This window comes from Podarcis liolepis, assembly GCF_965112155.1.
Source record: "Podarcis liolepis genome assembly, chromosome: 16".
NCBI lineage: Eukaryota > Metazoa > Chordata > Lepidosauria > Squamata > Lacertidae > Podarcis > Podarcis liolepis.
Genome location: NC_139567.1, coordinates 42,357,634 through 42,378,889, shown reverse-complemented (window position 1 = coordinate 42,378,889; position 21,256 = coordinate 42,357,634). Strand labels below are relative to the sequence as shown.

General features: G+C 45.4%; 2 protein-coding genes across 7 annotated transcripts in view; one reads left to right on the top strand and one right to left on the bottom strand.

Moving 5' to 3' along the window:
- Nucleotides 1–1,926, bottom strand: part of LOC310695436 (uncharacterized protein) — a gene marked incomplete at its 5' end in the record, with an annotated part of 27,305 nt that extends 25,379 nt beyond the window's left edge. For 4 of the 5 annotated variants that reach the window (XR_014520075.1, XM_083479861.1, XM_083479862.1 and 1 more), the window contains one exon: nt 1,642–1,926. Coding sequence is in view for 4 of the 5 variants with exons in the window: in XM_083479861.1 (XP_083335987.1) it covers nt 1,642–1,926 (285 nt within the window). Of the gene's footprint in view, nt 1–978; nt 1,090–1,641 lie in introns of those variants that run through there. The other variant, XM_083479864.1, reaches the window with a different exon arrangement.
- LOC310695441 (transient receptor potential cation channel subfamily V member 2-like) lies at nt 1,795–21,238 on the top strand. 2 transcript variants are annotated; one of them, XM_083479883.1, is made up of 16 exons: nt 1,795–2,290; nt 5,451–5,636; nt 6,646–6,773; nt 8,391–8,543; nt 8,672–8,812; nt 8,943–9,244; nt 10,688–10,864; nt 11,903–12,061; nt 12,364–12,459; nt 14,681–14,751; nt 15,649–15,814; nt 16,097–16,163; nt 16,571–16,878; nt 17,293–17,414; nt 19,257–19,351; nt 20,687–21,238. In XM_083479883.1, the coding sequence occupies exons 2-16, from the start codon at nt 5,467–5,469 to the stop codon at nt 20,782–20,784; spliced, it is 2,253 nt and encodes a 750-aa protein (XP_083336009.1). In that variant the 5' UTR covers nt 1,795–2,290; nt 5,451–5,466; the 3' UTR covers nt 20,785–21,238. The 2 variants fall into 2 exon arrangements, with proteins under 2 accessions (XP_083336009.1, XP_083336010.1); XM_083479884.1 differs by lacking the exons at nt 1,795–2,290; nt 6,646–6,773 and having other exon boundaries at nt 5,503–5,636; nt 20,687–21,232.
- The last annotated feature ends 18 nt before the right edge of the window (nt 21,239–21,256 follow it).

The window sequence follows — 21,256 nt, the reverse complement described above, 5'->3', positions numbered from 1 at the left end:
GCAGATCTCTATGACAAACCTAGATAGCATCTTAAAAAGCAGAGACATCACCTTGCCGACAGAGGTCCGTATAGTTAAAGCTATGGTTTTCCCAGTACTGATGTATGGAAGTGAGAGCTGGACCATAAAGAAGGCTGATCGCCAAAGAATGGATGCTTTTGAATTCTGGTGCTGGAGGAGACTCTTGATAGTCCCATGGACTGCAAGAAGATCAAACTGATTCATTCCGAAGGAAATCAGCCCTGAGTGCTTACTGGAAGGACAGATCATGAAGCTGAGGCTCCAATACTTTGCCCACCTCATGAGAAGAGAAGACTCCCTGGAAAAGACCCTGATGTTGGGAAAGATGGAGGGCACAAGGAGAAGGGGACGACAGAGGACGAGATGGTTGGACAGTGTTCTCGAAGCTACCAGCATGAGTTTGACAAAACTGCGGGAGGTAGTGGAAGACAGGAGTGCCTGGCTTGCTCTGGTCCAGGGGGTCACGAAGAGGCGGACACGACTATACAACAACATCTCTGTCTCTGTCTCTGTCTCTGTCTCTGTCTCTGTCTCTGTCTCTGTCTCTATCTCTATCTCTATCTCTATCTCTATCTCTATCTCTATCTCTATCTCTATCTCTATCTCTAGATATAGCTTTGCCAGTTGGACTTCTGCCTGATTGGCATGAGGGTGTTTGGGAGGCAAGCAGATGCAGGAACGACCTGGGTTGCCAGCATCTTCCCTTGGCCCTGCTCCAGTGTATTTAACACCCTCTTTACATGCAAGAGGGGAAATTACCTTTATACAACAGCTTCAGTGGCTAAATTTCAGTCAAAACCACATCTATTATCATTATTTATTATTGGTGATGATGATGATAGTTGGCAGCGACTGAAAACAACCCTGTTGCAAAGTCAGGAAACCTGCATTTCAGTCTGTGGGGTTGCTGGACCCTCTCAGATCCCAGATGCAGACAGTCCAGTCCACCTGTCCTACCTGTGACTTCTCAATGCTGAGTCGCACCTTCTGCAGCCAAATCAGAGCAGCTGAGGAACCAGCCATGAATTTCAACTGCTTTTCTCACAAGGAGTCAAGCGACACTTAGAGATCTGTTGCTACAACAGTCCTTTTTTCAAACCGGAAACAGTTATTGTTTGATGCTAAATTTAGCTGTTGGAGATCAGGTGACCTTCACCTGCCTCTCTTACCTGCCCGGAGATGTTTCTTCAAAGTGTTTTTAAAATCACTTTAAATTGTAAAATTTTCTGCGTGGCCTGCAGAGAACACAAGACCTTTTCTGTTTGAACAAGTTGTCCTAGTGAAGATTTATTTATTTTTTAGACCAGTCTGAACCTGAAATTTCCATTAAAAACATTATCAGTGGGAGGTTTCTAAATCGTTGAATCACTTTGAGCTGTTTCACAGGAGGAGATTCATACGTGGAATGAAAAACAGCAGATTTATAGTTATTTATAATTAACCCTGCCCCTTGTTTGTGTGAACCCGCCTCTTCTCAGTGCACCATGTGTCAGTCATTCCTCCCTCCCCATCTGCCTCACTCTGCCCAACAGTAGGGCCAGGCCTGTTGACCTAGGGGAGAGGGGATGTGTTTTTCATGTTTTCATCTCAATTTATCAGCATGAGGGAAAGCACACTTACTTTCTCAATAAGCAGGTCTGGCAGTGAGTGTAGCTGTGCCTGGTGCCTTTCCTCCCAAAGGGTGGCATTTCCAGATACCTTGTGATGTGCACGAGTGGTGAAACCACAAGCATAAAAAAGGGGAACTAACAAAAAAGGAGGAAATCTTATTTTCAACAGGGGCCTTGCGTGACTCTGTTTCTCCGCCTTGGCAGGAGGCAAGCAGACAGATATTAGCAATATTCCGACATCTCTGAAACATGGAACGATTCCCACACCCATCAGTCTTCTAAATGCAATTGTCATTCTCTTTATGGGAACAGGCAGTCAATAATAACCACTTCCTCTAGATTGCCTCCGACATAACCGTCTGCAAGTAGCTACGGGGTTTCAGAACGCGGCACGTTCTGCATCGGGTTGGGTGGAAGAAATGCTGTGCCGGGGGGGAAATGGATCTTTTGCTGGTGTGCAAGTGAGGAAAGCCAAGGTTGCTTTTTTCCCCTTTTAATTCTTTTTAAACAGAAGAATCAGCATCTGCAGCCCAACAGCGGAGGGGTTGTGAATCCAAAAAGCCTGACATTTGAAATATTTCTGGGATTTGCGGGGCATCGTTTGGTCGGCAGGATAAAGGAGACCTGTGCATTGAGACCGGGTGGAACCCCTCTGTGGAGTAAGTACATTATAAACGATTATTTCCTTCTCCCTTTCCTTCCCCAAAAAGCCTCGCCTATAACTAAACATGCAGATCTTAATTTAATCCAGGGAAAGTCCCCAGTCTATGGCATGGATGGGGAATCTCAGGGTTGTGAATGTGGCCCCCCGTGTCTTTCAATGTGGCCCCCAGGAGCCTCCCCAGGCCACGCCCTCCTTGAACCATCATAATGCCTCTTAGTTGCCTGGATAGAGGTATATGCATGCAAAAGCCTCTGACTTTTCTGTTGTGGGAAACATGCAGCTTCCTTTGCAAAGAGAAGATTTGCATCTGTTGCTCTGCTTACTTTTACGCCGGGCCACACCCGCCACTGCAAGGTGGTCTCCAGAAGGTGGACAGTGAAAAGGTGGACTGAAAAATGTACTCCTTCCACCCACCCCTCATCGTGCTATGAGACCATTATTAAATTCCAAGCATAAGTCTGGCAAATAATGAGAGTGTTTCAGAGCCTGTGCAGAATGCCCATCCCCACATGTCTGAGATTAGGGTGTGACCTTTGAAATCAGGAGTGGCTTATATTTCTGGCTGATTTTTTCCTTTTCTTTAGAAAAGAGATTACTGAAAACATTGAGTTTCAGCTGGAAAATTGGCCTAGAGGTGAAGCAATGGTTTCTCTGTGTGCGCATGTTTACACTGAATGTGTCAGATTTATGCCTGTCACGCAGTACCTCTTTTCTTCCTAAAGCTCCAGGTACGGTTCAGTAGTGATGATGATGGTGATGGTGATGATGATGAGGCACATAGTTGTAAAAAAGCTCTTTTTGGCCTCTCAGGTTCCACAGTTGAGCCCTGGAGCGCTTGAAAGAGGTTAAGAACATCAGATGAGTCCAGTTGTTGCATCAGGCCAGGATCCTGTTCCCACAGTGGACGACCAGCTGCCCCCAGTGGGAATCCCATAAGCGGGACTTGAGCGTAACAGCAACTCTCCCGCCTTGTAGTTCCCAGGAACTGGTATTCAGAGAGGTCTCCAACAGTGGAAGGAGAATATAGCCATTGTGGCTACTAGTAGACACTGATAGTCTTAGCCTTGATGAATTTGTGTAACCCTCTTTTTAAAGTCCGGGGGTCATCACAACATCAGACTGTGCGGCTCACATGAAAAGCCTCCTAGCCCCCCCTCGTTTTCCCTGCTCGCTGCAATTATATCTGAAGCCTCACACCCTTTCAGCAAGCATGTGACATGAGGCACTCTTGATAATGAATGCTGCCGTTGTCTTGTAACTCCATTAGGTCTTGCATCTCAGGAGGCAACGCCCACAGCCGCATCCTCTTCCTAGTTTCTGTCTGAGTGTGTCGGGAGCTTGCCATTGCAGATGGCTCTCAAAGCATTGCTCAGCAAAAAGACGAAGCAGTTGAGAATCAAAATGCTATTACGTAGTTCACAGGGCTGCCAAACAAAAAAAGAACAATCCGTCTCATTTGGAATGGGGGAGAAATCAAGAGTCAGTTCGCCTTTAAGCTCCCTCTACCTTGCACATTTAAAGCAGCACCAGAGCACTTTAAGCAGTCATGGCTTCTCCCAAAGAATTCTGGGAAGTGTAGTTTATTAGGAGTGACTGGCAGTTGTTGCGAGACCCCTATTCTCCTCAAAGAGCTTCAATTCCTAAAGTTCCCTGGGAAGACGGATTGATTGTTAAACCACTCTGGGAATCGTAGCACTATGAGAGGAATAGGCATCTCCTAACACGGGTGGCACTGTGGGTTAAACCACAGAGCCTAGGACTTGCTGATCAGAAGGTCGGCGGTTCGAATCCCCGCGCCGGGGTGAGCTCCCGTTGCTCGGTCCCTGCTCCTGCCAACCTAGTAGTTCGAAAGCACGTCAAAGTGCAAGTAGATAAATAGGTACCGCTCCGGCAGGAAGGTAAACGGCGTTTCCATGCGCTGCTCTGGTTCACCAGAAGCGGCTTAGTCATGCTGGCCACATGACCCGGAAGCTGTACGCCGGCTCCCTCAGCCAATAAAGCAAGATGAGTGCCGCAACCCCAGAGTCGGCCACGACTGAACCTAATGGTCAGGGGTCCCTTTACCTTTAACAATTCTTGGCATCCTTAACGAACTGTAGTTCCCAGGACTCTTTGGGGGAAACCACAGCTGTTCAGACTGGTATCATAGTGCTTTTAATGTGTAGTAATGTATAGGCAATGCACTTTATATGCATCGTTGTGATTTCAATGTATAGTGCAGATTTGGCCTTAAAGGTGACTCTGCCTAAATCACACTTCCCAACATCTAATTTCCACTAACCCAAGGGTTGTAGAAGTCCATTAAAAAACCCCACACACTTAAGGGGAAGACCCTCACCCCAACAGTCAAGGACTGAGCATTCTCAGTAACCATGGGTGTTCAATATCAGTTGGAAAAGAAAAAGAGAAAACTCAGGTTGTGGGTGGTGGGCAATGGAATATCCTTCTTTGAGATAATGGCTGGCTTGAACCCTGAAAATGAGCATTCCTGTGAGGAGGTAAGGACACACCGCAACATTTCATTGCAGACGCACAAGTTACTGGAGATCGGGGCTGAAATATACTCAGAGTCGAGCGTGGATTTCATGCTCATTATTCAGCTCATAGTAGTAAGGAAGAAATGGAAGTTCCCCCACAATGTCTGCTTTATATACATTATTTACACAATGGGCCCCACGTGATTGGCTAATTCCGGGATTCTCCTGTAGGCCAATCAGGTTGCGGATTCACTTCCACCTGAAGCTGGATTGGGTGGCTCCTGCAGACCAATCAGACTGCTGCATTCTGGACCCTATTGTTCTAGGACCAATCAGACTGATGCATTTTGGATCCTATTCAACTCAGTACATAACAGGGGCTTTCACAGCGCCCTTGGCATGTGAATGGCAGATTTTAACCAGGGAGTTTCAGGCTCATAGCGTACAGTGAGGATCTTAATGCTTAAGGCTAGTTTGTGCAGATGGAGATGGTTTTTAAGATATTTAAGGTTCCATATATACATCTTCTGTTATGCGCAGTTCCATGCTCCTGGACCTCTGAATGTGCCAGACCTTTTTGTAACGCACTTTTCTTTGTAATCCCGAGAGCTAGAATCTATTCAATCTATTTGCTGTAAATCAAATAAACCTTCTTGTGGTGCTCTATTCTCTTGCCAGCACTTTCAGTGGCGTGATGCATAACTTACCAATACTGGAGATAGATGATGGCACCTTGGACAATGTGGAGGCAAGGGAGAAGAACGCAGTTGGAGGGAAAGGAGAGCCGCGACCCATGGAAACCTCCTATGAGACGGAACGTCCACCATCTCCAAAGATTAGGATAAAGATTCCTCCCAATCTGAGGTAAGCAGCTGCCTTCAGGAGTCAACCCATCTACTGCAGGGATGGCGAACATCTGTGGGCCTCTGGAAGTTGGTGGACAATAACTCCCATCATGGCTGACTATTGGTCCTGCTGGCTGCTGAGCTCCTACCCATATCTTTGTTGACACTCTTCAAGAGCTCTGAAAGGTTAATTAGACAGGACTTACCTTTGTGGAAGCCTTGCTTATGTCTTCTTCAGAATCATCTACTGGATCATCTATATGCTTGGTCATTCTATCTTTAATCATGCTTTCCACCATTTTCCCTGTGTTAATACCCAGAGGTCCATTTCTTAAAAAAAATGGGTGTTACATTGGCCACTTTCCAGTGCTCAGATATGGAGGCTGACATTACGGATTTTTGTTAGAAGATCAGCAATTTCATATTTGAACGCCTCAAGAGCTCTTTGGTGAATGCCTTCTGGAACAAGTCATTTGTCCGTTTGTCTATAAGGCCTAGAAGTTCATCTCTTGACACCACCATTTGCCTCACCACCACTGGTCTACAGAGGCTCTTTGGAATTTCAGGGTCACTCCCAGCTCTGCTTGGAGAAGTTTCCATGGATTTAACTTGGGACCTTCTCCATCCAGAGCAGGAGCCTCTACCACTGGGGTATGGTCCTTCCTGGATTATATTGTGCCTAAAGAGGGGTGTAGGTTACCTCTGCACTATGAAGCATTATAACACCACCTTAACCGCTACGGATTCCCTCAAAGAATCCCAGGAACCATCATTTGCTAAAGGTTCTGAGACTCAGGAGACACTTAATAAGGCTACAACCCTCTGAGGGCTTTAGCGATTAGCTCCTCTTCTAAGAAAACTCTGGAAAATGTAACCCTGCGAAGGGAACTAGGGTATTCTAATAATACATCCTTAACAAATGACAGGATTCTTTGGGGGAAGCCATGACTGTTTAAAGTAGTACAATACTGATTTAAATGTACACTGCAGATTGTGGTCTTTGTTCATTCTGATTTTTCCCCCCACAGTAAAGAGAACACTTTTAACAAGAGCCGCCTCTTTGGTGCTATTGTAAGGGGGAACCCTGAGGAGCTGGAAGGACTGGGGGACTATTTGCGAAAAACCGGCAAATTTCTTACCAACTCTGAGTACACAGGTAGGCACGAGCCCGAGAACGAGGGTTTTTGTTTAAAAAACGTCTTCCTGATGTAAGAATAGGCAAGCTTCTGAAGCTTCACAGAACTATTTGCAAGATTGATGAGGACCATCAGAGCGCAGAGGACAGATAGTGATGTTTGGAGTGGAGAAATGTGATTTACAGTGGTACCTCGGGTTACGTACGCTTCAGGTTACATATGCTTCAGGTTACAAACCCCGCTAACCCAGAAATAGTACCTTGGGTTAAGAACTTTGCTTCAGGATGAGAACAGAAATCGTGCTCTGGTGGTGCAACAGCAGAGGGAGACCCCATTAGCTAAAGTGGTGCTTCAGGTTAAGTACGGACCTCCGGAACGAATCAAATACTTAAGCTGAGGTACCACTGTACTAAATCACATTATTTTCTCAGGGAAGTTGTGTTGTTTTTAACTAACTAACATTCACATCTGGCGTTTCTTCGGAATTGTAAAAAAAAAGAAGTAAAAAAAAGAAGTGGTTAAAATCAGTGCAGTTTTGAAATGTTAGACTTCCACCTTGATCCAATTGTATCCAGACTTAGGCCAAAACCTGCTCTTTGATCTCATGAACCATCATGCAAAAATTGCTTAAAATCAGTGCAGTTTTGAAATGTATATTCTGTTACACCTGATTCAAAATGGTGTTCAACAGTATCTGAACATAGACAAAAACCTGCTCTTTGGTCTCAGGCAACAACATACAAAAGTTGGCTACGTTATTTTAAGGGGGGGTACAAGCACATAGAGAAAAGACAAACTTTCCCAAACTATAGAGTAGATTGGTGGTTCCCATCATTTTTGGTATGTCAAGCCACAAATCCAAATTTATTTGCTATGTTGACCCATCCATTTACTGTCAACTGAATGTTGGACCTTACGCAGGATTCAAACCTGCTTGGGTTTTCAACCCCACAGGTTGGGAAAATCTGTAGTAGAGGAAATCATAAAGGCCCATAGCACAGTTACAGGTACAGTTATCTGCTTTGATTGCAGAAGGTCCCTGGTTCAATACCTGGTATTTCTGGTGAAAAAGATCAGGGAGCGCATAATGGGCAAGAGGAGAAATGACAGAGAAGTTCCATTTGATTCACAAATGCAAGCTTGCTTAATTCACAATTCACAATACATATGCAAATTTAAAGCATTTATGTTCTTTGAAATAGGCTCTTCCCTGAATATTTGGAATGGATGGAGTTGCTTATATGGCACCCCAGCATGAAGTCTGCTTGATCTTTATGCACCTATTTTGTGAGGAAATGATTTATCTCTGTTCCTAGATCGCATATTAAATATTTTCATCTTGCTCAACTAGTGCTTTTGACCTATAGGAACACAGTTCAGCTGTGTTTCAATATGACGGAAACTTGAGACAATTTCCAAGATTCAGGGATCCTCTCGCCCTCTAGAATACTTTGGAACAGGATCCTTAGCCTAGGATCCAGCTCTTCTCAGAATACATTATAAGATACACCTCCTGCTCCCCTTTCCTTGGATATTCTTAAAGCATTTGATAGACTTGAATGGCCCTATACGCTGTCCTTGTTAGAAAAAAGAGATGCAGTTCTCCAAATAAAGGATGGAACTCCCTTCTCTTCCAGATGGAGAAACGGGCAAGACCTGCTTGATGAAGGCCTTGCTGAATTTAAAGGATGGGGCAAACCCCACCATCCCTTTGCTGTTGAAGATAGACCAGGAGACCAAGAACCCAAGGCCTCTGATCAACGTAGCTTGTAAGGATAGCTTCTATAAAGGTGAGGACCTTGGGGTGGGGAGACAGCATTAAAAAAAGAACTCCTCCACTCAGGCGTAGGAGAACATGCTTGTTTTCTACGTTTGACTTCTTTAATGATTTTCTTTCATGCCATTTTTGTTCTGCTAGGCCACACAGCACTCCACATTGCCATTGAGGAGAGGAATCTAGATCTGATCAAGCTCCTGGTGGAGAACGGCGCTGATGTCCATGCCAAGGCCTGTGGAAAGTTCTTCCACCAGCAGGAGAAAGGGGCATGCTTCTACTTTGGTAGGTTGATACTGTGTGCCTAAAGTCCGCTGTCACAGATTCTTGGAGTGGGTGCTCGTTTTTGTAACTTGTGCCAAAAGCAGCCATTCCTCTCCCAGCTTTGCTTCTGTTTATCTCCTTCCTCCTCCAGGTGAGCTTCCCCTCTCCTTAGCTGCTTGCACCAACCAGCCAGAAGTGATCAGGTATCTCCTGGATAACCCTCATCAGAAGGCCAACCTGGCAGAGCGGGATTCCCTCGGCAACACAGTCCTCCATGCCTTGGTGATGGCGGCCGATGATGCGGATGAGAAGAACAGGGAGCTGGTGATTGGGATGTACAACAAGATCCTGATGCACAGTGCTACGCTCAACCTGAGCCAGAAACTGGAGGAATTAATCAACAGGAAAGGCTTGAGCCCTTTGACCCTGGCCGTCAAGACTGGAAAGATTGAGGTAAGTCAGTTGGGAGCTTATCATAAATTGTATTTCTGAGCTTAGGAACCTGTGACCTTCCAAGATGTTGTTGGACTCCAGTTCCCATCATTCTCCTGGCTGCTCTCACTGCTCATTCTCATTGGCTACATGGAGACAGAAGTCCAACAATATCTGGAAGGCGGCATCTTCATGTCATAATAATAATAATAACAATTTATTATTTACACCCGCCCATCTGGCTGGGTTTCCCCAGCCACTCTGGGCAGCTTCCAAAAGAATATTAATATACAATAATCTATTAAACATTAAAAGCTTCCCTAAACAGGGCTGCCTTCAGACGTCTTCTAAAAGTCTGGTAGTTGTGGTTCTCTTTGACATCTGGTGGGAGGGCGTTCCACAGGGCGGGTGCCACTACCGAGAAGGCCCTCTGCCTGGTTCCCTGTAGCTTTGCTTCTCGCAGCGAGGGAACCACCAGAAGGGCCTCAGCGCTGGACCTCAGTGTCTGGGCATAACGATGGGGGTGGAGACAGTCCTTCAGGTATACTGGACAGAGCAGAGATCCAGGACACACAAGATAGGTCAGTGTTGTCAACCTCCAGGTAGGAGGCTGAGACTGAGAGGGCAACTTGCAGAGGACAACTTAAGAAGATTTGTACCAGGGGATACATGATTTCACAACTCCATTACAGTTCACAAGCTCAGATATCATGTCCTAGGGATGGGGAGGCTCAGGCCCAGGAGGCAGGTGCAGTTCTTCAAGGCTCTTTCCCCAGCCCTTGGAACTCTTTCTAAGCCACACCCCTTACTGGCAGAGATGTTTTGGTCTGGGGGTCACAGGGGGTCAAATACCCATTATAGCAGGGTCTTCTTCTTCTTCTTCAGTATCCCAGAGCTGCCCAATCAGGACGAAATGGGAACTTTTTAGCCACTGAGAAGAAGTATTCCCACCCTTTGTGCTGACTGGAGCCAATCAGAGTCAGCCACTCAGGATGGGCTCCTAAGGTCACTCTGGAGAAGACATGCCAGCAGAACACTGAGGAGTTGTTGGTCTGTGTTGTTGTTGTTGTTGTTACACTACCATTCATGTGAAGATCACAGGGTGGTTTACAATATAAAAAATATACAAATATACAAAATAAATAATATAACAACAGAAAAAACAAAAACCTCTGGCACATTTAAAAGGCCATAGATTGTTTAATCATCCAAAGGCCTGGTTGAAGAGAAATGTTTTCACTGAGTGGTTAAAGGTGTGTGATGAAGCTGCCAGGCAGGCCTACCTGAGGAGAGCATTCCACAAATGGGGAGCCACCAAAGAAAAGGCCCATTTTCATGTAGCCACCCTCCAGATCTCTCATCGAGGGAGCACACAAAGAAGGGCCTCAGATGCTGTCTAACAATTTATAAATGTTGGAAGGCAAAACTCAAAGAAGATTCCTCCCCCTTTTCTGTCCTTCCTAGATCTTCAAAAACATTATTCACCGCGAAATCAAAGACCCGCAGTACCGTCACCTTTCGCGGAAGTTCACTGAATGGACCTATGGGCCTGTCCACATCTCTCTCTACGACCTGACCTCCATTGACAGCTATGAGGAGAACTCTGTGTTGGACATTCTTGCCTACAGCAGCGATACTCCGGTGAGATGATCAATGAAGGCGACTTGTCTGCTTTAAAATAATCACTGGGGGAGATCCTTCAGTTCTCTCTGCACTGCAGCTATGCTTTTCTCTTCAGGAGATTTTCTTGGTGTCATCTTTGTTTTCTTTTCAGTGCTCTGCACCCATCTTAAAAAAAAAAAAAAATTACACGGGCCCCTTATGTTCTTGATTTATTCTTTGAAGAAGTCTCCACATGAATAATTTTTTTGTGGTCTTCCCATAGGCACCTGGTTGGCCGCTGTGTGAAACTAGATGGACCATTAACCTAATTCAGGAGGGCTGCTCTTGCCTTAGAGAGGCTTGATTTGGTACTTATTTTGGGAAAACGAAATAGGTTACCCTGATCGATGGCTTCTCCCCATAAAAAGCTGTAATATAAAATACGGGATTAGCCTGGAAAATGTTATCCATAGCACCATGACCTACAGAATATCACAGGACGGTGACCCACAAATGGACACGAGCCCCAACATTTTCTGCTGTTGTCCTTCTCAGTGCCATAACTGAAGCATAATCAATTATGCACTACTGACTTCTTGTAAAGATTTGCATGTTTTTCCTGTCCTGTCTATAAGAATGAACACTGTACCAGTAGGTTTATTTATCTCTGTTTTGATGGCATTATTTTGGCATCCTTATGCTGATTTGCACTGTTGTACATGGCTTAGAACATTTTAGATGAATAAGCAGTTGAATACCTTTAAGTAAAGAAACACACACCAGTATAGGCCTCTTCGTTGCGCAAAACCACAGTTTATTCAGCCAACCAGTTTGCAGGCTGAAGAAGCTGTAGTTTTGTGCAACTTGGAGCAGGGCCGGGGTACCCTGTGGCCCTCCAGATGTTTTTGGGCTCCAACTGCCAGCAGCCTCAGCATGGCTAATAACTAGGGATGGTGGGGGCTGAATCAATGAATTATTTTCTTTCTTTCTTTCTTTCTTTCTTTCTTTCTTTCTTTCTTTCTTTCTTTCTTTCTTTCTTTCTTTCTTTCTTTCTTTCTTTCCTTCTCCTACATACAGAAGCGGTACAAGATGGTGGTCCTGGAGCCTATAAACAAGCTTCTTCAAAGCAAATGGGACTCCTTTGCTGCCATGAGATTTTACATCAGTTTTTTCTCCTATGTGCTGTTCATGTCCGTGTTCTCAGCTGTTGCTTATCACCGGCCTCTGGAGGGCAAGGTAACAGCAGCTTTGGGGCTTGGGGGATACAGAGAGGGAGGCAGAGAGAGGAGGAGGGTGGCTCTCTAGGGCAAAAGTGTGGAAGCTCCCTGTTTGTTCTACAAGGCCCTTTTGGGCCAAGCCTCACCCACCTGCCCATACATGATGTAGGGCAAGGGTGGCAGATGTAGGGCAAGGGTGGTCAGTGCCAGCAGAGTCCTGTGTAGCATTTTGCAAGCCCTGACAATCAGCTGATTGTCACTGCTTTTATCTTCCTCAGTTACTTATGTACCTCCCCTTTCTTTTTTCTTGTATCATCCCAGCCTCCTTTTCCAGTGTCAAATGCTGCTGGAGACATAGTGTGGCTCATTGGCCAGGTCATTGTCTTAATCGGAGGCGTGTATCTCCTTTTTGCTCAGGTACAACATACTCTTCCTGCTGCAGTTTGGGATGTGTTTGATTTTTTTTTTGCGTCTTAGGTTGGCTACAGAAAGCTGGCAGAAAATAGGACTGGCTGCAGAAATGAAGAGCATCAAATATTTCATTTTAAAAGAATTAACAAAATATATACACTACCCCAGTTTGCACATAACCATGGTTTGTTGAGCCTAACTATGGCTAGTTTGGACATATGAGCCTACCACAACAGACTGATTTTTCTGCCAAGTAAACACAATGTATAGCTTTGGTTTGTTGTTGGCTTGTAAACAATGTCTTCATTATGCAACAGCTCAGTTGCATACATATAATTCCTTGTCTCCCATGGCAGCCTGCCCAGTGCTGAAACACAAGGCTGCAGTTGAATCAGTTAGAAATCTGGGGTGAGGACAGAAAGAAGTGAACCATTAGGATGGTTTAATACATTGTGGAGGAGGAGCCTTTTCAATCAACCAGATTTCCCAATAGGAAGCCCACAGTTAGGTCCTGAGTGCAAGAGCCAACTTGAGATTCCCAATAACTGGATTTCAGAAGCACACTGCCTCCAACAGAGGAAGGAGGGCACAGCCATTGTGACTTGTAGTCACAGGTAATTCCCTCCCCCATTAATTGATCTAATCCTCTTTTAAAGCCACCCAAATTGGTGGCCAATTGAACTCTGAGCTGTGTGAACAAATCCTTCCTTTTGTCTTTCTGAAATCTTTCCAATATTCTGCATCCTTGTTGTTTGTTTAGTCGTGTCCGCCTCTTGGTGACCCCCTGGACCAGAGCACGCCAGGCACTCCTGTCTTCCACTGCCTCCTGCAGTTTGGTCAAACTCATGCTGGTAGCTTCGAGAACACTGTCCCACCATCTCGTCCTCTGCCGTCCCCTTCTCCTTGTGCCCTCCATCTTTCCCAACATCAGGGTCTTTTCCAGGGACTCGACTCTTCTCACAAGGGGGCCAAAGTATTGGAGCCTCAGCTTCACGATCTGTCCTTCCAGTGAGCACTCAGGGCTGATTTCCTTCAGAATGGAGAGGTTTGATCTTCTTGCAGTCCATGGGACTCTCAAGAGTCTCCTCCAGCACCAGAATTCAAAAGCATCAATTCTTCGGTTATCAGCCTTCTTTATGGTCCAGCTCTCACTTCTATACATCACTACTGGGAAAAACATAGCTTTTACTAAACGGACCTTTGTTGGCAAGGTGATGTCTCTGCTTTTTAAGATGCTGTCTAGGTTTGTCATTGCTTTTCTCCCAAGAAGCAGGCGTCTTTTAATTTCCTGGCTGCTGTCACCATCTGCAGTGATCATGGTCTGCTTCCTTAGGAGACACAGATTAGTTACTAGGTTTTGCAGGATTTTATTGCCCAGAGGTGAACCTGGAAAGCACATATCAAGGGCAGTGATCCTTCTGGTCATCTCCACGCTAGAGGGGCTGGCGAGTAAGCTTGTAAATAAATACCCACTCAGCTGCTTACTGATTTACTGCTCAGTGACTTCTTTTTGTACCACCACCAGATGGTTCAACCTGCTGTACAGAAGTGTAGTGGTCTAGGGTCAAGGGCATAGTTGTCAACTTTTCCCTTTTCTTGCGAGGAATCCTATTCGGAATAAGGGAATTTTCCTTAAAAAAGGGAAACGTTGACAGCTATGGTCATGGGGGGAGGGGCAAATACACCTTATTACAGTGGTACCTCAGGTTAAGTACTTAATTCGTTCCAGAGGTCCGTACTTAACCTGAAACTGTTCTTAACCTGAAGCACCACTTTAGCTAATGGTGCCTCCTGCTGCTGCCGTGCTGCCGGAGCACAATTTCTGTTCTTATCCTGAAGCAAAGTTCTTAACCTGAAGCCCTATTTCTGGGTTAGCGGAAGCGTATGTAACCTGAAGCATATGTAACCTGAGGTATCACTGTATTTCTGCAGCAGGGTCTCAGAAGGACTCCTGTCTCCAGAGTCCTAGGGCTGCTCCATCAGTATGAAAGGGTGTATATACACAGTATGCCTGTATATATACATCGAAAACAGTACACCTGGCTGAAAGGTGACACGTGGGTATCTGCACTGATCATTGCAATGCATCACTAATTAATATTGTATAATTTTAGAAGGTTGTGTAGACTTAGTTGTGACTATCGTGAAGGGATCTTGCGCTTCTGAATTTGCCACTGCACTATTGCTGCTGTATTGACAAGAGTGTTCCTGTCCATTTGCTTTTTAGACCATTTACCTGTGGAGAAGACGCCTGTCACTGAAAAGTCTGCTTCAGGATGGCTACATCGAGATTTTCCTGTATGTTGGGGGGGGGGCATGTGGGCAAGAGGCCATTATGGGTCGAGGTGGTTTACAATTCAAATGTTCTCCCTGTTTCATTTGCGGAGGAGAAAGGAAGCCCAGAATCAAGTGACGCTTTGGCTAATCTACACAGAATCCTTGATGGATCCATCATTTTATAGGGGATAGCTCTGCTTTCCATACCTGCCTTGTTTTGTAGAAGCTCACAAAAACATCCACAACAAAATCTCACCCCCCCCATTTCTCCCACAATAGCCTGCTGTCATGTACAATAATTTTGATGGATTCAGTTCGTATTTCAAGACATTTCAATATTTTCAGTATTTAACAATTTGCACTTTCTGAAAGAATAGGAGTTGAGTCCTGCAGTACAGCCTTCCTTCCAAATCTGCACTTCTCTACAGAAGTGTGCATCCTAGGAGAATTTTATTATTTATTAATTAGTATTTTAAATAGTTGTTTTCAACCGTTTTTACTGATTATTTCATTGCTTCCTGCATTTCGTAAACCACTTTGAGTTTTTTATTTTTTGCAGTCAAGCATTAAATGTGGTTTGTTCTTGCTTCATCTCTCATGGTTTGTCCGGCAGGGGTGCAAATCACAAGCCCAGCTTTGGACGTAGTGCATTCTCCAAGCCATGGCTTAGCTCTGGACCGAGGGAGGAGTGAAGAGGCGGCAATTTTCCCTTTTCTCACTCATTCATGCTTAGCTGGGGCACGTGGCTTAGCTTTTGTGTGTTAGGCAGGCCAAGGAGACTCTTCTATGCCTCAAAGGTGCCTCCTCTGGCTTCCTTGTGGAATTCTGCAAGGTATATCGAACAGATTTTGCATGCCTTATTTGTCAAGGAAACCTCTAAACTGGGATCATCTCTGCATCCCTCTCATTTTCTCACAGGCTGTTGCAGTCAGTGACCCTGCTGGTTTCGGCAGTGATGTACCTTGCAGGCCTGGAAGATTACCTGCCTTGGATGGTTTCCTCCCTCCTGCTCGGCTGGATAAACCTGCTGTATTACATGCGAGGATTTCAGCAGACCGGGATCTACGTTGTCATGATACACAAGGTGGGTAGAACACCAGTCCGATAAAAACTGCTAGCGTATTCGCAAAGCAAAGTCTGGTTTCAATCCAGTCCTTCTCCTCCTTCTCCTGGCCTAGTAGGAATCATGCCACCTCAGTTGTGAGGCTGGCGCTGCTCTTAGGCCCAAGTTCATCCACTTGAATTTCATGCCGGGGCAAAGACCTGAACCTGGGTCTCTTCCCATTCTTAATTTCTATACTCTTATCCACTACACCATGCTGTGGTCCCTTGATTCACTTACCATATATCCTGCTCTGTGTTCCAGGCTATTCTGCGGGACGTCTTCCATTTCCTCATGGTCTATTTGATTTTCCTCTTTGGCTTTTCAACAGGTAAGTCTCTACCTGTTGTGGTGTAGCCAGTGTGGTGTAGTGGTTAAGAGTGGTAGTCTCGTAATCTGGTGAACTGGGTTCGCTTCCCCGCTCCTCCACCTGCAGCTGCTGGGTGACCTTGGGCCAGTCACACTTCTTTGAAGTCTCTCAGCCCCACTCACCTCACAGAGGGTTTGTTGTGGGGGAGGAAGGGAAAGGAGAATGTTAGCCGCTTTGAGACTCCTTAAAGGGAGTGAAAGGCGGGATATCAAATCCAAACTCTTCTACTTGTCGCAGCAGGAAGCGTTGGAATGGGTGGCAGCAACCAAAATTCTACCTGTATTTTGGGACTGGATTCTGGTACAAACAGAGATATTTTCAAGGTCTCTAAGGGCCTCTTGGTTTAATATTCTGATTTATCATTTCAGCCCTTGTCATACTTACCGGGGAGCCTCCCCAGCCAGTCCAGAATGGGTCTTCCCTCGTCAACAGTGATGACAAAGACCAAGTCAAGTATTCCGGGCTCCTGCAAACTTCCCTGGAGCTGTTCAAGTTCACCATTGGGATGGGGGAGTTGGAGTTTCACGAAAACCTGAAGTTCAATTACTTTGTGATGCTCCTCCTTCTCTTCTATGTCATCATGACTTACATCCTTCTCCTGAACATGCTGATTGCCCTGATGAGCGAGACAGTCACCAAACTCTCTGGACACAGTGAAGGCGTTTGGAAGCTGCAGGCAAGTCCAAAACCACTGGGCATTGCTTTGGGAAAATAAAGCTATTGTGTGCAGCATACAATGGCTGAAAATAAATAAATACATAAATTCCTGGCTCCTCAATCTCCAACCCTTGATCCCACTCTGACAGCTGTCTGTTAGCTCAGCCCTGACGAAGGATTCACACATAAGGAACAAGATCAGATAAAAAGCCCATTTAGTTCAGCATCCTGTTCCAAAGTGGCCAACAAAGTCTACAAGCAGAACAGCAGTTCAGGGGCTGGAAATCTCTGCTTCCTAAAACCCAAGAGAGCCACTGCTAGATGGACCAATGTCAAATAAGTGTATGGAGCAAAGAGACAGATCTCCCCTATGGATCTAAGATGGTGGGAAGGTAATTGTGAGATGTTCATTCTTCCTTTATTGCATCCACAGAGAGCGATTGCTATTATGGAGTTGGAGAAAAACTGGTTTTGGTATTGGCAGAGGCCCAAGAGATCTGGTTGCCAGCTGTCTATCGGCTCTGAAGAAGAGAAAGATAAGAGATATTTTTTCCGGTGAGTTCGGCCATGCCCTACACTGTTGCAAACCCATAGGGCACCTTATGGTCGGGCTAATGTGCAATGCAGCACAATGGTGACTCTATTGTAGTTTGTTACATATTGATACAGCTCCGTCTATGTATGTCAAGAGTGGGGAACCCCTTTCAGCCTGGGGGGGGCAGATACCCATCCGGACAACCTTCTGGGGCCACCAGTGGGTGGGGCCAGAGGCAAAGGTGGGTGGAGCAAGCAGAGTGAATGTCACCTTTGTATATAGTAGCCTAGTTCCTTCACACAGGTCTCCATATCCTCAATGCAGGCAAACAATGAGGCATTACCAGAACTCAAGGACACATTTCCAGGGTGTGAAACAGGACTGGTGATGTGGCCTGGAGAGGATGCCCAGGGCCACATAGAGAAGCCTAGATAACTGCTTTTGGCCTCAGGTTCACCACTCCTGATATAGAGTTGTAGATTTGTGAGGGGCTTCCGAACAGCTCTCAGCACCCTGAGCAAGCTACATTTCCCAGGATTGCTTGGGGAAAGCCATGACCATTAAAAGTGGAATGATACTTGTAACGGTTCTAGGGGTTGCTCGTGCGTAAATCGGCGCCACACCTGGCTGGGTTGCCTGAGTGAACCTTTTCTGTCCAGACAGCCACTCGCCCGTGGATGTCTCAATCGCTGGCAGAATCCGTCAGTGGGCGTTTCTTGAACTTCTTCCAGCAAAGAAGTTCTTTGACGCCTAGTCTCCGCCTACTCTCCCTGCGCGGAAGCCTTCTGTGCAGGGAGGGTGTGGGCAGCGGAGGACCCGTGCTCTCCCCGCTGGTCCCTGGCGAGGAGTCATGGAGCCACCTCGCCGATTCCCCCATCTGCCCCCCTTCTCCACTGGTGCTACGCTGATTTCCTTCCCCAGAAGATGTGCTGCTTCTCTCCCTCCCGGGACGCTCTCCGGAATCCCTCTGGAGCCCTCCCTCTCCCCCTGGCTCCGATGGCAGTTCCCTGACAATACTGATTTAAACATTTGGTGTGGATGTGACCGTAACACCAAGGAAAGCTCAAAGTGGTTAATAGCTAGGGCTGCCTTACACCCGGAGTTTCCCAGACACTACTAGGATTTCAAAGGTCCTGTAAACCAAAAAAATGTGTTTTTTGTTTTTTGCATTTTCATTATAGAAAGCTCAACAACTTTCGGGCTGCCCTGGTTTTCACTTCTTGAAATATGGCAACCCTATAACCCAAAAGGGAAAAACCATTAATACACAATGTTAGCCTAATCATTATTATTATTTGTATTATTATTATTTATTAAATTTCTATGCTGCCCTTCATTTGAGGATCACAGGGCAGTTTGCAATATGAAATCCCCAAAATGCACAATATGGTAACAAACAAAAACAGTACTCTCCAATATAATCTTCAATGTCACAGAAAATTGCAAAATATCAAAAAAGAAGACAGAACCAAGTTCATATCCAAGCTGTGCCAACAACCAATATCTTAAATTCATAAAAAAATAGTTCTTCAACAATTTCTAAATGACAATAGTATTCTTACCAATTAACAATAGGGTAAACATATCAGAAGCATTTATGGGTCAGTATTGCAGAGCCACTGAAAATGTAATTAATCTGTATTGGGATATTTTTGAAGTTGTTTTTATTGTTTTCTCACATGTTTGCCACCCTGAGCACTTTTGGGAGGAATGGCAGGATAAAAATGTAATCATCATCAAAACGAACAATTGTGCCAAAAAAGCTACACAGCTAAGCAATATGTCAACTGTATATTTGCTCCCAACTGAGTGATGGGATTCAGGCAGTTCATTGTTCATTTGTGTTTGTATGTGTTTTGTAGTGTGGAAGAGGTAGATTGGGATAACTGGAAGAAAGAATTGGGAACCCTCAAGGAGGATCCTACAGACTCAGACCACAGTGAGATGGTGTCAAAAGGTAAATAAAGAGCAAAACCCAACTCCAGACATGGGTAACCTATGATCATCCTTGTGTTATTAAACTCCAGATCCCATCAGTAACAGCTAGTATGTCCCGTGGTCGGGGTGGTGGAAATTGTGGCCCAACAAAATTTGGATGGCCACAAATTCCCCACCCCTCTATTACTCAAAAGGTTTACTTACCTTCCTGCCTTCAGAGCCATTAATGCACCATCAGGGAAACCTCTGTGGCACGAGAGGTCATTGGACAGCACCACAGGACCATGCCAGCTGGTGGTGATGTTGCTATGTCAAATCAGGAATCTGGTCCCAGGGGAACCATCTCAGCATCTGAGTGAATTCATCTGGCAAAAAAAAGTAAATTAAAAAAAGAAAAGAAAAATAATATTCTTGATGTCATACCCACACTAGAGTTTCTGCCCTTCAGAAATCTTGAAAGAGATTTCAAAGTTCCTTGCTTGCGGCATCAAATGCTGCTGAATAGGAGTCAAGTATACAAGGCAGAAATTTATATTCAATCCCATATTCCCTGATCACAGGAACCTGACTTTAGTCTGACTTGATATATCTGTCCATGTAACCCATCTATATTCTGACCAGCAGTGGCCCTCCAGGGTATAACAGAGAGAGAGGTCTTAACCACCACCTGTTCCCTGATCATTCTATCAGGAGATGTCAGGGGTTGACATCTGCAGTATTTCCACTAAAAATGAAAGAAGGTTCTAGTCTTCATGGTTCTGAACAAAGAGTTGACATAGCAGCATACGGAACTGCCTTATAGTAAATCAGACCACTGTTTCATCTACATTATCCACTAAATGAGTAGCAGCACCTCTCCTGGCAACAGGCAAAGGGATGCCAGGCATTCTGGTGTTTTTTTAAAGTGTTTTATTATTATTATAATAATAATAGAAAGAACACCATAAAATAACAATGAGGAAAATGCAATTCGTGCTCTCTTTTACTGCAAACTCTTTGAGGCACCATCATTCCAGACAAAAGTATATATAGAGTTTTACACAAAAGCATCAGCGGGCATGCAGTGACAGGCAGAAAGATTTCAGGAGATGATGCCAGGGACTGAATTCTACATACGAAGCAGGTGTTCTGCCGCCCAGCTGTGGCCCCTCCTAACCATAGCTGTCAATGTTTCCCTTTTTTAAAGGGAAATCCCCTTATTCCGAATAGGATTCCTCGCAAGAAAAGGGAAAAGTTGACAGCTATGCTCCTAACCCATTGGCCTGGGCGCAACTGCTTATCTGTTTGAGGACTTGCCTGTCCCTGCTTGACAGTCTTGACAGATGCTTCCCCCTTCTTCTGTTTCCTGTTCCAGGGAAGCGTCTATGGAGCTGGGTGTCACAGGGGATGACAAACATGGCGGCGTCAGAAGCAGAGGAGGAGCAAATACCCTTGCGTGACAGAAGTCAGTGAGTGAGAGAAAGCCACAAGGAAGACTTGTTGAATTCTTCGGGCCACATTAACAGCAACGTTCCTTAAGCTGTGAAATGCAAGAGCTTAGCTGGAGCAGCCTGGCCACCGCTAAGGCCGTGACTCAGACCCAAGTTCCATGTCATTTACAGATTTGTGCTGGCAGTCTTGCCTTAGATGAAGGATTATTCAGTCTCCTGTCGAAGAGTCTCAGCCTAAGAACCGAGGAAGAGCCTGGCCGCAGGATCAGGCCCATTTAGTCCAGCGTCTTCTTCTCACAGTGGCCAACCCTAAAGCAGGGCATGAGTGCAAAAACACTCTGCCCACCTGAGATTCCCAGCAACATTTATTCAGACGCATCCTGCTTCTGAGAGTTTAGGGAAAACATAGCCATTGATATCCTCCATGAATTTCCCTAATCCTTATTTAAATCCATCCAGGTTTGTGCCCAGTCCCTGTTCTTTCTAAAGCTCCA

What these genes read in the sequence shown, in the direction of transcription:
- LOC310695441 (XM_083479883.1), top strand. Translation starts at nt 5,467, where the DNA reads ATGCATAACTTACCAATACTGGAGATAGATGATGGCACCTTGGACAAT. An exon ending in AGGGGCATGCTTCTACTTTG is followed by an intron (nt 8,813 to 8,942) that starts GTAGGTTGATAC and finishes TTCCTCCTCCAG; the next exon opens with GTGAGCTTCCCCTCTCCTTA. An exon ending in TGTATCTCCTTTTTGCTCAG is followed by an intron (nt 12,460 to 14,680) that starts GTACAACATACT and finishes TTTGCTTTTTAG; the next exon opens with ACCATTTACCTGTGGAGAAG.